General features: G+C 42.0%; 1 protein-coding gene across 5 annotated transcripts in view; it reads left to right on the top strand.

The window, feature by feature from the left end:
- Slc44a3 (solute carrier family 44 member 3) overlaps positions 1 to 15,808 on the top strand; it is a 79,768-nt gene that overhangs the window by 40,392 nt on the left and 23,568 nt on the right. For 3 of the 5 annotated variants that reach the window (XM_015500870.2, XM_048814411.1, XM_048814412.1), the window contains 3 exons: positions 2,646 to 2,811; positions 10,040 to 10,196; positions 12,831 to 12,917. In XM_015500870.2, the coding sequence (XP_015356356.1) occupies positions 2,646 to 2,811; positions 10,040 to 10,196; positions 12,831 to 12,917 (410 nt within the window). The remainder of the gene's footprint in view (positions 1 to 2,645; positions 2,812 to 10,039; positions 10,197 to 12,830; positions 12,918 to 15,808) is intronic. The other 2 variants (XM_015500871.2, XM_048814410.1) reach the window with 2 other exon arrangements.

Raw genomic sequence — 15,808 nt, 5'->3', positions numbered from 1 at the left:
CTAAAACCAAGACTTATACAAGTGTGGGGCCTTTTCCACTACCATCTTCCAATTTCCATTATATCTTGGGATCTGTCTATAGTTCAGTTCCCACTATCACTTGCTGGCTACCCTTAACAGTAGTTGTAGTGTACAGTCCATAGCCATGAAGCACCTGGTCCTTTGGAGAAAGGATCTTGCCTGCACTGACACAGTCATCCAGAAGGGGGCGGTCGTATGCACAGAAACGCTCCTGCCCCACCCACGGGCTCTGTAACCCACAGGCTCTGCTTGTATCCCTCCTGTTTTCAGCCTTTCCCTGAAGCCAGCCTTTTCCTTTCAGCTTTTCCCTGCAGCGCCTGATTGCTCAAGCGAGCAGTATTTCTCCAAGAGTGATTTCCCTCAGGTGGCATTTGGCAATATCTGGAGATGTTTTGGGTTGTCATAAGTGGTGCTTAGAAACAAAGCATGCCCCTAAACATTCTGTAATGCATAGGACAGCCACCCTCCCCCAACAAAAAAGTATTTGGTCCAAAATATCAATTGGTGCATTGAGAGTTTGAAAAATCCAGCCCTAAATGAAAACTTGTAAACAGTCCATAAACTGACCCAGAGGAACAAATGGGAAATGACTTCAATATCAAACAAAGCAACTGATAAAAAAAAATAATATGTGGGAGCTGTCCTTCTTTGGGGAATGTCAAAGATTTTGAGGGCTAAGTGGATCTTGACCTGTCACTGACTGACTGTTGCCAACAATGTGCTGAGTCAGAATGTGTGTGAAGATGTGCTGTTGACCACCTGGGGCAGCTGAGAGAAGAGATGGTGCCCCTTACCATCCAAGGACTACATACTGTCCTTGTGTCTCTCTGAGGAAATGATCCTTCCTGTTGTGTGGAAACATTCTCTGTCTCCAAACCATCTGTGATGTTGAAAACCTGTTCTTGCAAAACCATAAGCTATGCTTGGAACTCAGCAGTGTGTTGGTCCCTGTCCCGAAGCACTTCAGATAGTCCCCAGAGTGGTTGTCAAGGTCCGCCAGCCTGATCAACATAAACTTGCATTCCAGTTGTGACATGCTACCCACCTCCTCTGGAATTGGGAATGTTCTTCTGAAACATGCCCATTTTGGAAAGCCTAGGCATTTACCCAGGACTTACCTGAAACAGATTGCCTCCAAGTCAAGAACCCAGTGTCCAATAACATATTCTCTGTGAATCAAGCCACTCCACTATTTCTCACTATGTAACTCTTGTTCAGCAGAACACAGAGCAGAAGCAATGAAGACCAGCTCTAGGCCATGGTCTCAGTTTTGTTCTATAGTACAACTATCTTCCTCTCTTTCCTTCATGCCTAGAACCTATTATGAGTGTCTAAAACACATGAACTATAAACCTAAAGACAGTTTATGACAGGAAGTATGAAACCATCTTTAAATTATATCCAACCTACAGGTGAAACCAAAGTAGTCACCCTCTTCCTTATAGTGGTTTATCTGACATGCAAAAAGGGAGGACATCTAGGAATCAAATACAGCCACAGAACTGGGATATGGATACCAGTGTCTACACAGCTAATTCAAGGGTTTTTTTTTTTTTTCTCTCTCTCAGTACTGGGGATTGAATCCAGTGGCACTCTGCCACTGAACTATATCCAGAGCCCCTTTTTTGTTTTTATTTTGAAACCAGGTCTCACAAAGTTGCCCAGGCTGACCTTTAACTTGCAATCCTCCCGCCATAGCCTCCTATGTAGCTGAGGTTACAGGTATGTGCCACAGTTCCTGCCTCAGGATCTGCTTCAGATAAGGGGAAAGAAAGCAGGGTATAGACATCTGAAAGGCAGAGCATTATTAGTGCTTTCTTGCTGGCTTCAGTTTAATAGAGTACTGTGTGCTCCTGAAATTTAATAATAATTATTATTATCATCATTATTATTATCACTTATAGAGTGATAGTTCTGTGGACCAGACCCTACACCCAGCACTACTCAGGTAATCTATCTCCATACTCAAACTACTACCAGGAAATGGGTACTCTAGGCAAGGATACTAAAACTTCAAGAAGTCAAAAAATGTGTCCCAGACTACCAGGAAAGGGTAAAGCGGAGATCTGAACCTAGAAAGGCAGATATTTTAAATGTGCTAAATGAGTTTGCTCTTGTTAAAATCTGAACTGAATCTCTGTCAAAAAACAAAGATCCTTGTCTCTCTTATAAAGTCTTAATTTAGGTAAAGTTAGGACCCATAACATATGGCTTGTGTGCTTTCATGTGCATAACACACTTGGTTTGCATCGCGAAGTGCATGGTATGAAAACCACGGGGTTTGAAGTCCAAGATGCCCTTCCACTGATCATAAGCAGTGAGACCACGGACATCCCTTGACTCTCTCAAATCTCAGTTTTCACGCCCTCAAAGTGCCGTGAGTTTTAAAGTATATGTCAAGTGTCTTGCAGATTGCCTACTGGTCAGTCACTGAAATTATTGTTGTTGATGTTATTTAGATATGTTCTTTCTGGGTTTTGCTGTGGAGATTTCAAATTACACCGGGTGTTTCAAACTTTTCTCTGGCATCTGTGTTTCACGGATTGCCAAAGACCAAGAATGAAGAATCATCTTTACACTTAGGAAAACACTGGTGTAAAATATGTTTGTGTTTAAAACTTTAGGCACTGCCCAGGTCATCGCAGATGGCCAAGTGGAATATCAGCCTCTTTCAGGCATTCGATATATGTGGTGGTACCATTTAATCGGCCTCATCTGGACTAGCGAATTCATCCTTGCATGCCAGCAAATGACCATAGCAGGGGCAGTGGTTACGTGCTATTTCAACAGGTAGGTCCAGCCTTGTCTCTTACTGGAGTGTCTTTGTGCTTCATGTTGTGTGTCTCAAAGATGTTTGGGAGTTTTGACCTGACTCTCTAAAAGGGGTTGACAAGAGTAAAAGGCTAAGCTAAAAACTTAGCTCAGACTTAAAACTTTGGATTTAAAAAAGCTACTAGGGGCTGGGGCCATAGCTCAGTTGGTAGGGTGTTTGCTTTGCATGCATAAGGCCCTGGGTTCAATACCCACCAAAAAAAAAAAAAAGCTACTAGTCTCACCAGTTGTGGTGGTACACACCTGTAATTCCAACCACTCAAAAGGCTGAGGTGAGAAGATTTCAAGTTGAAAGCCAGTCTGGACAACTTAGTGAGACCTTGTCTCAAAATAAAAATTGTAAAAGAGCTGGGTTTAATCCCAAGCATTGCCAAAAAAAGAAAATAAAAAGTTGCTAGTCTACTTTGCATATACTTTAATAACTCTGGGGTTTTTGTTTGTTTGTTTGTTTTGGGTTTGTTGTTATTGTTGTTGTTTTAGTGTAAAATTGGCAGAATATTTACCTGGAAAATAATTTTAAATCCTAAAGGAATCATGTGTAACTATAAGCTATACCTCATGTCCATATAGTTAAGTACTAGTGAATGAATTACTTGCTTCTATGTTAAAATTATAGACTTTACCTCATGAAAATAATGGAAGACACACACACACACCCTACACACACCTGAACCCTTCGCCCTCTCTTGTGTGTGACTTTACCAGCAATGAGACTGCAGCCGGAAGAGCAGGCCTGGGACAATGACAGGGTTGGACTCCGAACAGGAAGTTTACTCCCGATAGGGCTGATCCTCCTCTAATCTCTCAAACCAAATGAGTAGATAAACATGACTTTTTCCTGAGGTAAGAAAGTCAACCAGGGGTGATTCATGCCATTGACAGTTACCTCCCGACAATAAAGAGCACTGTGGGTTTTTAATATAATGGTGTTTTTGGGAGCCCCATCATTAGTGACTTTGGAGGACCCACTAAGGGGCTGTTGCTCTTGGCATTAAGACTCCCCCCAGCAGCTGGGGGTGGAGGGGCTGCTTGCTCCTGAGTAGGAGAGCAAAGCTCATCCTAGCCAAACTGGCCAAAGGTAACAGTTGTCAGGCAGAGAGATCCTGTGTTATCTTAGAATAACAAAACCAAAGCATTCTCCGCAGGGGCTTTGATGTGGAGCTCAGTGAGGCAGACACATTTATCTCAGAGTCATCCCCCCCTCGCCAACCCTCCCCCCCAAAATAAGATCATGAAAGAATGAGAAAGGAGTAAACACACAATCACAGTGAGAAACAGAGACTCAAGGACAGCGGATAAGAAACATGACATTAACAAAATGGCCAGGGCAGCAAGAGGTGACTGGCCATGTTGGGCAAAGCTGAAAAGGCCTCTGGCATGTGTTGGCTTTTGAGAAGGTGCAAATAAGATACAAGCTGAAGTGAGTCACAAAAAATCCAGAGAGGCTCAGGAATTTAAGTGCATTACATTTTGTAACCCTGGAGATTAGTTGTAAGTTCTCCTGAGGAGCAGTTAGAACCCAAAGACCCTCCTCCAGATGTGCAGAAGAGATCTTTGCTTTCTGGACAGATCAACTAGAGAGGGTCTGGACTTGGGGTATCTGGCACAGCCAAGGCTGGGGGCAAACTCAGTAATGAAGCGGGGGCGGGGGGAGGGTAAGTGAGAGTCTAAATGCTGAAGAGGGAGAATTCCCCCACCACCAACACCCCACATTCCATAGCTCAGTTCCCTGTGTGTTGGCAGCGAGGCTGATCCCCTAAGGGGAGGCTAGGGGAGTCTTCTGGGAGAAACTTTCAAGCCCAAGGCACAGGCCCAAGATAGTACCACATGGGGGCCCCGGGTGAGATGGATTTCCTGACTCCTAACCACTGACCCTTGCCAGGCACCAGGCTGCACTCCTCACACGGTACCCAAGCCATTCTGACTTTGGAATTGTTAACCAGACTATTACACATTTGATGAAAACCACTAATATAAGAAAGAAAGAAAAATGAACAAAACAAACAAAAGGGATTTAGAGAATTTAGCCTACACAATGTCGGCTGCAAAAGAAAACAAACAAACAACAACAAGAAAGCCCTGTAATATTATCAGAAAGAACAGATATATTGCAACCATAAACAAAGCCCCTTCCCCACATCCCCCACCAAAAAGCAACAGTGAGATAGCAAGGAGGACCCTTTAATAATTAAAAATTGCAAAAGTAAAATTTTTCCATTGAATGATCAGAATATAATGTTGAAAAATTCTTTTAGAGGGCAGAATAAGACACAATTAGAAAATGGCAGAAAGGGAAAAAATAGAGTTATTTAGGAGAGTCACCATCTGACTAATAGGAGTTCTAGAAACAGAGAACAACAAAAAATATATAAGTAAATAAATAATCAAAAAAATCTCCCAGAACTGGGCTGGGGCAGTAGCTCAGTGGTAGAGAGCCTGCCTCACACGTGTGAAGAACTAGGTTCAATCCTTAGTACCACATAAAAAATAAATAAATAAATATGTTGGGTCCATCTACAACTTAAAAAAAAAAAAATTCCTAGGACTAAAAACATAAGAAAATATCCCAGAATTTTCTCTCGGGGGGGAAAAAATAAATAAAACATGACAAAAGATCAAGAACCAAAATGGGATCTGACCTTCAATAGCAACTTTGAATCAGAAAAGCAAAGGAGCAAAGAAAAGACTATTCCCAAGTTTTATTTTATTTATTTCCAAGACTATTTCAGAGTTTTATACCTATTCCCACCATCAATTCAGAGTAAAGGAGAATAAAGTCAGGCTCACAAACATAAAATCCCCAAAGGTCTCCTCCCCACACCCTTTCTAGGAAGACCATTCCCAACCGAAACTCATGAGTAAGCCAAGGGGGAAAACATGAGTTTCAGAAAAGAAGGGAAGGGAATTCCTTAGAAGGTAGTCATGTAGCCATTGTTGAAGAAGGAGAAGGAGAAGGAGGAGGAAGGAGAAGAGGAGGAGGAGGAGGGGGAGGAAGGGGAAAGAGGAGGAGGGGGAAGAGGAGGAGGGGAGGAGAAAGAAGAGGAGGGAGAGGAGGGGGAGGGAGAAGAGGAGGAGGAAGAATGAGAGGAAGGAAAAGGAAATGAAGAGAGGAAGAGAAAGAAGAAGAGGAGGAGAAGGAAGAGAAGGAGGAACCAGTTCAAGATGGAACTGAAAGGCAGTAGGAGCAGTGGGCTCCAGGAGAACTCTCCAAAAAGACAATGTCTCCAAAAACACAGTGACACTGAGAGGAGACTAAATTTGCTTGGATATTTTGATGAAGCATTCAGTGAAATCCATGGAAAACAAAGGGAATAAAAAATGTGATGCGATTATTAACTCCAGGAAACACTGAAAGTTGTACAGGGAACAAAATAGAATTGGAATATGCTTCTTGGGTAAGTTGTGAATATTATTCACCATACATTTTACTTTTGTACTAATAGTGTGAACATGAAGCATTAACTAAAAATTTCAACATAACTCTATTGGGAAGAAGTCAGGGTGAAAAACGAGTGTGTCAGGTGGGGGCACCAAAAAGAGAAAAAGAAAAATGAAGAAATAGCAGTAAGAACACAGGATTTTAAAGTGTGGAGCTGTATTATGGTAGAAATAGCTAGATTATTATCTCTAGGGAAAGAATTAAGGATGGGTAAAGAAAACTACTCTTTTTCCCATTAAGCCCACCAGTACTGTTTGGCTTTTTAAGATGCTTTGGCTATTATTTTCATAAAAATAAATTAATTTAAAATAAAATGTGGGATAATTTCTTTGTAACATTACTATTTCATTTATTAAGAACTTCTGCTTTCTTTTGGGCTGTCTGCCTAATTTTGAGACCTCAAGCTTTTTGCTTATCTCAAAGTTCACAATGCCGTGTCTGCCCTGCACAAACAGTGAGGATAAATACCACAAGAACGCATTCACCTTTGTTACTCTTTTAAGCCCTAAAAGGTCTGAAGAGTTCATACAAAGACCACCAAGTACCAGGACATGGGAAAGCCCTAAAATTTACCTTGTACAATCATTTGCTTGAAAAGGGGTCAATAGAGACCCATAAAGATGCTACTTAAAGCCAGCACAGTGGTGCACACCTGTAATCTGTGCTACTGGAACTGTGAGACAAGAAGATGGCAAGTTCGAGGCCAGTGTTGGCAACTTAGAGAGACCCTGTCTCAAAATAAAAAGGTCTGGGGATGTAACTCAGCAGCATAGCAATTGCTTAGTATATGCCAGGCCCTGGATTCAACCCCCAATACTGAAAGAAAAAAAAGAAAAAGAAAGAAAGAGAAAGAGAAGTACTGCTTAGAGATGTAGTTGGAAGAAGCTAGAATTGTTCAACTTGGAAAAGGGACATTGGAGGCATGACTTCATCATTATTTTCAAATACACAAGAGATGGTTTCCAGCTGCTCTGGATCTGCTGGTGAAAAGGTGAGGAAATGCATTCACAGCAGAGCATAAAGAATTGAGGTAGAGATGGGTGAATTTCTAACCCTAACAAGAATTGCCCAGGAGAGCTACGGAAAAAAAAAAAAATCTGTTCTTCATAATAAAGCCAGTTTCTATTTTCTGTAGGACTGGAAAGATTAACTCTATAGCCTCCCAGTCCCATCTTGCAGTGATTTTGCTGAAAGAGACATCAGGAAGGGACAGGGTCTTTGTGGAAGTCACACTGTTCAGCTTCCCTCAGAAGCTGAGTGGGAGAGGCCAGTCATCCCTTGCAGCCCAGACTTTGTCCAGGAGACTTAGACAAAATTAATTTTCCATTACATTTAAAGAGTGTTTAGTGCACTGGGCTGGATCTAACTAGAATTAAAACTTGTTTCTAGGACCCTGAAGTTGCTCAATTGGTTTTAGGCTCTATGTTGTCTGATGCAACTACAAGTTGAAAAATGGTACTTATATATCATGACCTGAAGGTGCTATAGGACTTGTGTGGGTGGGACCATTAAACCCTTTGCCCAGCAATGTGGACTAGTGTAGTGTTCTGAGGACCTGGCTCTGCTGTATGGGGCAGGAGACCTTCAGCATTCAGGCAGACATGGCTTTAAAAGGAGAAGGAAGCTGGACTTCATGGGAAACATCCTGGAGTCCCCTTACCCTCTAACACTGCCTGGGTCTTCCTTACTGCCTTCTCTCATAAACTTGGGGGAATGAAGCCCAGTCAGAAGGTTCCCAGCACATGTCACCCGTACCCCCAACCCCTAGAGACAGCTGAGTGATCTTGATGGGAGCCCTGGTCCAGCCTCCCCAGCCTCCTAAGGAACTCATCACTGAGTTACTAGTGTGCTCAACACTGCAGTGTCAATCCTTGAAATACAGTGAAGTCCAGAGCTAAGTATTATTTTAAGCTTCATTCAGTATAATTAAATCAGATTTTGCTGTTGTAAAGGGAGCTGACATACAGCAGAGGAGGAATGACAGGATGCTGTTACCTGTGAATACAGAATAGAGTCTAAGGAGAGAAGGTGGTGGCCTCAAAGACACTACTCTTAGGCCCCCCCCCTTTTTTTTTTTTTTTGTAGTGCTGTTTCTAGTTTTGAGGGAAGGTATTGAGTGACTCCTGGCACAGTGAGCTGGCTTGGGTTAAAAGGACCTTCTTTTTAAGTTCGTTCTCTCATCATGTGATAACCCAGCTGCTGGAACCTCTGTATCTTCTTCCAGCCAAGCTCTGCAGAGCCTAGAGTCATAACCAGGGTATGTTATGGACTAGGGGAATAGAGGCAGTGCAGTCTCCCCTCTATTTGAAATGGCTCATATCACTACAGTGAAATCTTCTCAAAAAGCTCACATCCAATCCCAGACTTCAATACCTGGAGGAGCAGACCCTAAGAGTCCCATTCACAGAGGCCTGTGAATCATTCCGTTCCCTCCCAGATGGAAAGTAGGTGTCCTTCTCTTCTCCTCACCCCCATCCTAATCTCTTCAGCACCATAATAAGTTCTAAGGCACATAAATCTCAATAGAAAAGTAAACATTCTTCCTTTAAAAAAAAATGAGAAAAGGGGAAAAAATGTGTCAGATTTTCCTGGCCTGTGCTACTCTGGTAGTTTATCAGATCAGAATGAATTCCTCTCTGTGACAGCTTCCCTGGTCTTTCCATCTCCAACAAGGCTGGGTTGAAACACGGCACCCCTTTGTGGACAACTGGGTTACAGTTCTGCGCCCAGTATTACTGTCATGTTCTCTTTTTCTTCCTGGATGATTTAAGTAACAGAGAAATGCAGTGGTTGCCAACTCTTGAAACATTTCTGGCTGCAGTTCTTTCCTCTCTCAAAGCCCAGGCTGTTGTCAAAACCTTAATTCATAGTGACTTATTAGCAACCCAGGCAAGTTGTAGAATAATCTATTCTGAAGAAAGCAAGCTTCGCTTGCAATCCATGGCGTTGCTTCTCAGAAAGGGCCTCGTTTTCTAGAGCTGGTGTCCATGGGAATTCAAAAGGTCTCCCCTCAGCCCTCCTTTGTTTTATCCCGTCAGGTTCAGGGCAGAGGAAAAACTGTGCCCATTCTGTTCTTTTTTACTCTTTTTCTCTGCCTGTGAAACTGACTTGGACACATTCTTGGGAGCTGTGTCAGGACAAGTCCTGTAAATGATTCACACTAAAGTGACCTTTAAAGAGTAGGGAGGAAATCAGCTGGATTTCAGGAGCCCAGAGCTGTGCTGAAGCCAAGCACCCGGGAGCTCTGTGTCCCTTCCCTTTAAACTTGAACTCACCGTTAACCTCACTGGCCTTGGTCCTGGTCATGTGATCGGGTCATGATTTTAATCATCAAGCTGATGCTGGCCACATTTACAAATGCGCCTGTGTAATTTAAACCTTGGAGATGGTGATAGAATCAAACTTCCGAAAATGAGATGAACGGGCTACTTGAAGGGTTGGTGGAAGGAGTAGGAGCCGCCGTAAAGAGGGAAAGTCGTTCATTTAACTCATCACCATTTTCAAAATAGTTTTTTTTTCTGTTCTGTATTTGTTTGTTGCATTGAATGCCACTGAAAGGAATCACATTAGTCCAGAATATAATGAATGTCACCTTAGCAACCAAGGAGTATAAAAATTTTGCTGAATGCTTATTGCATCATTGCTTTGAAAGTTGTTAGTGCCATTGATGATTTGAACAGAGAAGGGTTTTTTGGTTCCTTTTTAACAATGGTTTTAAAAATACTCTTTTTTTTTTCCTATTCCCAGAAATAAAAATGACCCTCCTGACCATCCAATCCTTTCGTCTCTCTCCATTCTTTTCTGGTACCATCAGGGAACAGTGGTGAAAGGGTCTTTTTTAATTACTGTGATGAGGATTCCAAGAATCATTCTCATGTGCATTTATGACACCCTGAAAACGAAGGTAAGGCTGCACCTAATAGAGAAGAGCTGAGGGCTGGGCAGCTGCAGAGGGTCCCAGGAGAGGACCCCTGACAGTGGCCTTTCAGACTCCCCCCTACCCTCACCCAGACCTTGTTCCCAGCCTCTGCCGTGCTGTGCCATGTGGTCTTGTGTGTTGGGTGGAGGGTGGGCAGGGAGAAGTTCTGGTTAGCTGGCTTTCCTTCTTATTTAAATGCTGAAATAAAAGGACTGAATTCTGGAGGTGAAATTTAAGCAAGGTTTTGTGGCTATTTATCATGCTTTTTTTTTTTTTAAGTAAGAAAATACTTTCTAAGATAGGGATAATATTTCTTTCAATTTTGTTTGTTTGTTTGCACCAGGATTGAACCCAGGGGTGCTTAACCACTAAGTCACATCCCCAGCCTTTGTTTATATTTTGTTTAGAGACAGGATCTTGCTGAGTTGCTTAGGGCTTCCTAAATTGCTGAGGCTGGGTTTGAACTCTCGATCCTTCTGCCTCAGCCTCCTGGTCTTTCAGTTTTAATGCTCAAATATTCCTCGCCTGTTTTGTTTCCAAGAGGGTGTCCTAGGAACTTCCTGGTATGCATGGGGAAGAAATGAGCGGGGACAAGGGAGTTAGAATGAGTGTGTGTGAGAGACAGGGTGTGTGTATGCAACTGTGTGCAAGTGTGTGTGAGTGTGTAGGTATGTGTGTGAGAGTATATGTATGAACACACACACACACACACACACACACACACACACTTGAAAGTGAGAAATGGGCAAGCTGACCTACATCTCAGCTCAAAGGACAGAAAACTGTAGGGCTTTTGTGCTGGGGTCTACTCCCTGGTTTTTATTTCCATGCACATTTGGGTATGAATGCCAGTGGAAACCAGAACACCAGGAAAACAGCTGTTCTCATGGTATTTCTGTCCTGCCAAACAAGGGAAGATTGGACTTCCCCCAACTTTTTGGTTCTCACACAATGCTAATCTCTCCCCACCCCCACCTCAGGGTTCCTGATTTGGCCAGAGTTTCACAAACCTGCCTGATCCCAACCCTTTGTGTATAGTTACGTGTCCTTAGTATATTGGAGTAGTTTTACACATGGGGTCATATTAAACTTTAGAATTATTTTTGTTTTGGTCTTTTAAACAGAAATCTGAGTTGTTGATACTTTTAAATCCATAATCAAGATTTAAGGTTAGTATATCACTTAGGAGCAATGGATTCAATTTCACATAAAATTGTCTGGCTTCCTTAATCTTGAGATGCATGCTAAGCAGCTGCCCACTGATTATATTTTCTTCTATTTCCATGAAAATCTTGCCTGGTGACTTAAAGAGCCATTTCCACATCCAGGACAAATCTATTCTGGCTCCTGCATTTTGAAATTATTCCTTCAATCTTAGGAAACTTGGCTAAGGATTTCTTGAGGGACAGAACAGCTTTTTATTTTAACTATATTGTATTTCTATGTATATTTACATAGAAATATGTATTTATATCTTTTATGAATACATATATTTACTTTTATATACATTAGTAATAGGTAATCAAACAAGACATCCTAAACTCTCTGGGGAAGCCACTTTCCATAAATCTAAAAGAGAAATCAGTAGAAGACCCATGGTCTGTCTCACCAAGGTCTGAAAAGTTTTTATCACTCCTCAGATCCCATAGGCCCAAGAGGTCAAACTCCTTTTTAATGAAGTCGCTGTTGGAGAAAGATGTCCTTTCTCAGGTTAAAAAAAGAAAAAAAGTGAAAAAGCAGTAGTCTTACAGCCCAGTACAGTCTACAGTTCAAACATTTCACACAGCTACCGGTGATCTTTTCTACTTAAAGAGCCTCATTCACAACGGCTGCCAGGCCCAAAAGTATCCAGATCAAGTTTCATCCAATTGAATTAACACTGGGACAAGAAAATGTCCATATAAGGCTGAGTTATTCCTGGGGTCTTCATAGTAGGCTATTTCAGGATTGTGAGCAGGGATTGTTTTACTCTGGGCCGTGGGTTGGTCACCCCTCCCCCAGGCAGCTCATTCAATTATTCACTCTTGAGTTATGCACAAATTCAAGTTGTATTTCGAAAGACTGATTTATACATTGAAATTTAGTCCCCAAAATCTCAGGATAGGATTCATTTTCTCTAAGGTTAAGCTTGATTCTTTCTTTACGTGGGCCCACAACTAGTATCTGCAAATGTACTATTTGCTTGCTTGCTTGCATTTCTTTTCTTTTTATTTATCTATTTATTTCTTTTTCTGTCTCTGGGATGTGAAATTTTCAAGAACATAAACTTTGGGTTCAAAAGGCAAAATGCACCATTTGAGACACTTAGGGGCAGATGGAGAGGGAGGAGAGAATTTTTTTACTGGAACCAAAAGGCTCCCTTTTCCCTTGTTATTGAATATGGACTAACCATTTCCCTTTCTATTGAGGTTATAAGCCCAGGAGAGAATCTGAGTTCTTCCCGTTAATAGTAATCAGAAGTATGCACAAAACAGAATTTCTCCCATCTTCAGTGAGGACTGCTCTGGCTTTTCCCTGGGTACAGAAGTCCATAGGGGAAGCAAGCATACCTCTCCAAAGCTGCCTGCTTACCTTCTATATTTTGTTTTCCATTTCTCCTGTGGTCTGGACTGATCCCAGCAGCATGGCAAATGGTCAAGGGGCACATTCAGATGCTGCTACTGCTGTTTCTTGTGTCTTGACAGATACCTGCGCCATGTCAACCAGGTATGTGCCCTACCCTGTACCCCAGGAAAACACAGAGGGCTTGGAAGTTAGTCTCCATCATTTAGGTCAGGGATTGGTAAATTGTTCCATAAAAGACCAGATTGTGGGCGGAGTGTGGTGGTGCATGCCTGTAATCCCAATGGCTTCAGAGGCTGAGACAGGAGAATTGCAAGTTCAAAGCCAGTCTCAGCAACAGTGAGGCGCTAAGCAACTAAGTGAGACCCTGTCTCTAATAAAAATACAAAATTGGGCTGGGGATGTGGCTCAGTGGTTGAGTGTCCCTGAGTTCAATCCCCCGGTAACAAAAAGAAAAAGACCAGATTGTGTAAATATTGTAGACTTTGGGGCCATATAGTCTCTGTGGAAACCACTTAACTCTGCCAGTGCAGCAGGAGAAGCCATTGACAAAGGTTGAATGAACGAGTATGGCTGTGTTCCAAAGAAACTTTTTGGTGGATGCTGAAATTTCAATTTCATGGGACTTTCACATGTCAAGAGAGCTTCTTCTTTTTATCTATTTTTTCCCAACCATTTTAAAATTGTAGGAATCTTTGTTAGCTCCAGCCAGAGGAAAGCAGGTTGTATGATAGACTGGCCACCGAGTTGTAGTTTGCAGACCCCTGCCATGGAACTTTAGGCATAAAAGGCATTCTTCAAATTCTAAAAGAAATGTGTTTCTCTTTTCCAAAATAAAAAGGAAAGGAAGTCTTTAGAACCCCAGCCTAGTGAATACATTATCAACTAAGAGCTAAAGTTCAGGGTCTTCTTTAAGAATTATAATTTTCCTGAGCTAGGAAAAGAACTGCCTCCCTAATTTTTATATATTTTGCCAGGCTTTCCCTTTCAAGCTATAAATATTCCTTTAAATCATAAAAATGATATCCTGCAATTGTTTGAACTTTAAATTATTTTCTCTTCTAAATCTTCCAAATTGGTGGAAATTTAAATATATGTTTTGTTTTCCTGTAGATCGTTTGGCAAAGTTTAATGGCCCTTGTCAAATTTACACAAAGCGGTATTTTTGTAAGAGAGCAGGCTGCTTTAAAATTTAAGTGTTCATGCAAATCTCACTTTGAGATTATAATAATAGTACTTCTTATTATTACCTATCTTCCTAATAAGTGTACCCTCAGAAGTAAAGGGGCTAATTAGACCATCCATGTTTATGTCTTAAGTAGTGTTTAAAATATCTTTCATTATTCAGGGAAAGTGTAGACTTCAGTACTATAATAGAACTTACAAGGAAGCTCTATTCTTAAGGCTTTTCTTAAGAATCTTGGAGTACCCTTTACAGTGTGTTTAGTTTTCATTTGCATTGCCACAAGCCCAGCACATATAAAGCACAATAAAATCCCATATCACCTTTGAAAATAGTGGATCCAGAAGCAAGTCAAGCCAAACCTCGGGAATACACTTGTCATGGGGTAAGATGCCACGCCTCTCTTCCCAGAGCTGTGTGTGTGGATCTGGACACCAACTTACTCCATGAAGATTTTTGAGATGCATTACAAAAATATATGAACAATGGCAAGAATTTTTTTGCACAAAAAGTCAAGACTAAGAAACATATAGGGAGACTAGAAAGACAAAAACTATGACTATAAACCCAAATATGTTGGCCATAGGGTCCTCCTGGGCTCCAAGCTAGAGTTGCCATCCCTCTTCACCGCTTTATGAAATTCAGGTTCTTTCTGCATCCCTCATTCACTCCTGGTTTCCAGCCTGCTCCACAAAAGCCTAAAGGTAGATGTTGCTGACATGGAGAGGTCAAGAGGGCAGAGAAGCAGGTGAGGAGGAGGAAAGGTGGCCTAGCTCCATGCCACCCACCCTGCCTGGACTTTCAGCCAGAGAGCTCCACTCATGTGGGTGAGGTGGGGCGTCTCCTGAAGCTTCCGTTTGAAGATAGGATTCTGCCACTAAACATATTTGAAAATAACTATCCCATACCAGCATTACACTTGTTCCCTCTTCCCTGTTATCCTGAAGGACATGTTTTCTGCCTTCTGAAATTTCACCTCTTTATATGAATTCAGGACCTTTTCCCTTGGGGGTTCAGGGTGTTTATAGTAAATCGTGTTAATATTAACTCCACTCTAATTACCATGGTAGAGGGGGTGAAACCTTGTAACAGACATAGGGTGAGAGTGATCTCGAATCACAGAAAAGCTAAGCTAGTCTTGACCCGGCTCTTATAGTGAATCAGTGGTGCAAGCAGGGATAGGTCTTTGGGATTCCAATCACGGTGGCTGAACACCAGGCTGTGACCTACACCAGCTGTCGCCGTATCCTTACATGGGGGTGATGTGGTACAACTGACATGAACACTTCAAGGACTCCCGAGGTTTAGGAGATTGAGGAAGAAGAAGAAGAAGAATTAAAAAGACAAAAGAACTGATGAGAATGTTGGCGGGGGTGGGGGTGGGGGTCACCTCTGATCTAAAATGACCACCAGAAAGCAGAATGAAGTAAAAATGTTTAAGGAGAAATATGGTAATAATGAAATGGTGACCAGAGCTATCGTAGGTCTCATCTGGAAACAAACAAAGCAAAGTGAGCTGAGAGAGAAAAAAGGAATTCAGATTAGGCTTTTAAGAAATGTCCCGGTGTTGGAATGAGTGGCTAGGGGAGGCTTTGGCATCTGTGTCTGGAAGTCAGATTTTGAAGGGCCGAGGGCCTACTTTATTTTCTTTGTTTTATGGAAGGGAAGCTGGGAAAAGCTACAAAGGGGTGAGATGCATTTGTCACCCTTGGCACCCAGATGTTCTTCTCTCTTTAACATCAAGGAGCTGGCTGTGTCTCGCCAACGCTTTTGAAAAGCCTCATCCATCTTCACTGTGCCCTGTGAGGGGAACAGGTGACAGTTGTCACATTTTGTGGACACCCAGCCTAAG

Source organism: Marmota marmota, unplaced genomic scaffold (assembly GCF_001458135.2).
Source record: "Marmota marmota marmota unplaced genomic scaffold, marMar, whole genome shotgun sequence".
Taxonomy (NCBI): Eukaryota; Metazoa; Chordata; class Mammalia; order Rodentia; family Sciuridae; genus Marmota; species Marmota marmota.
Note: the sequence above shows the minus strand (reverse complement) of the source record. Positions and strands in the feature narration are given on the sequence as shown.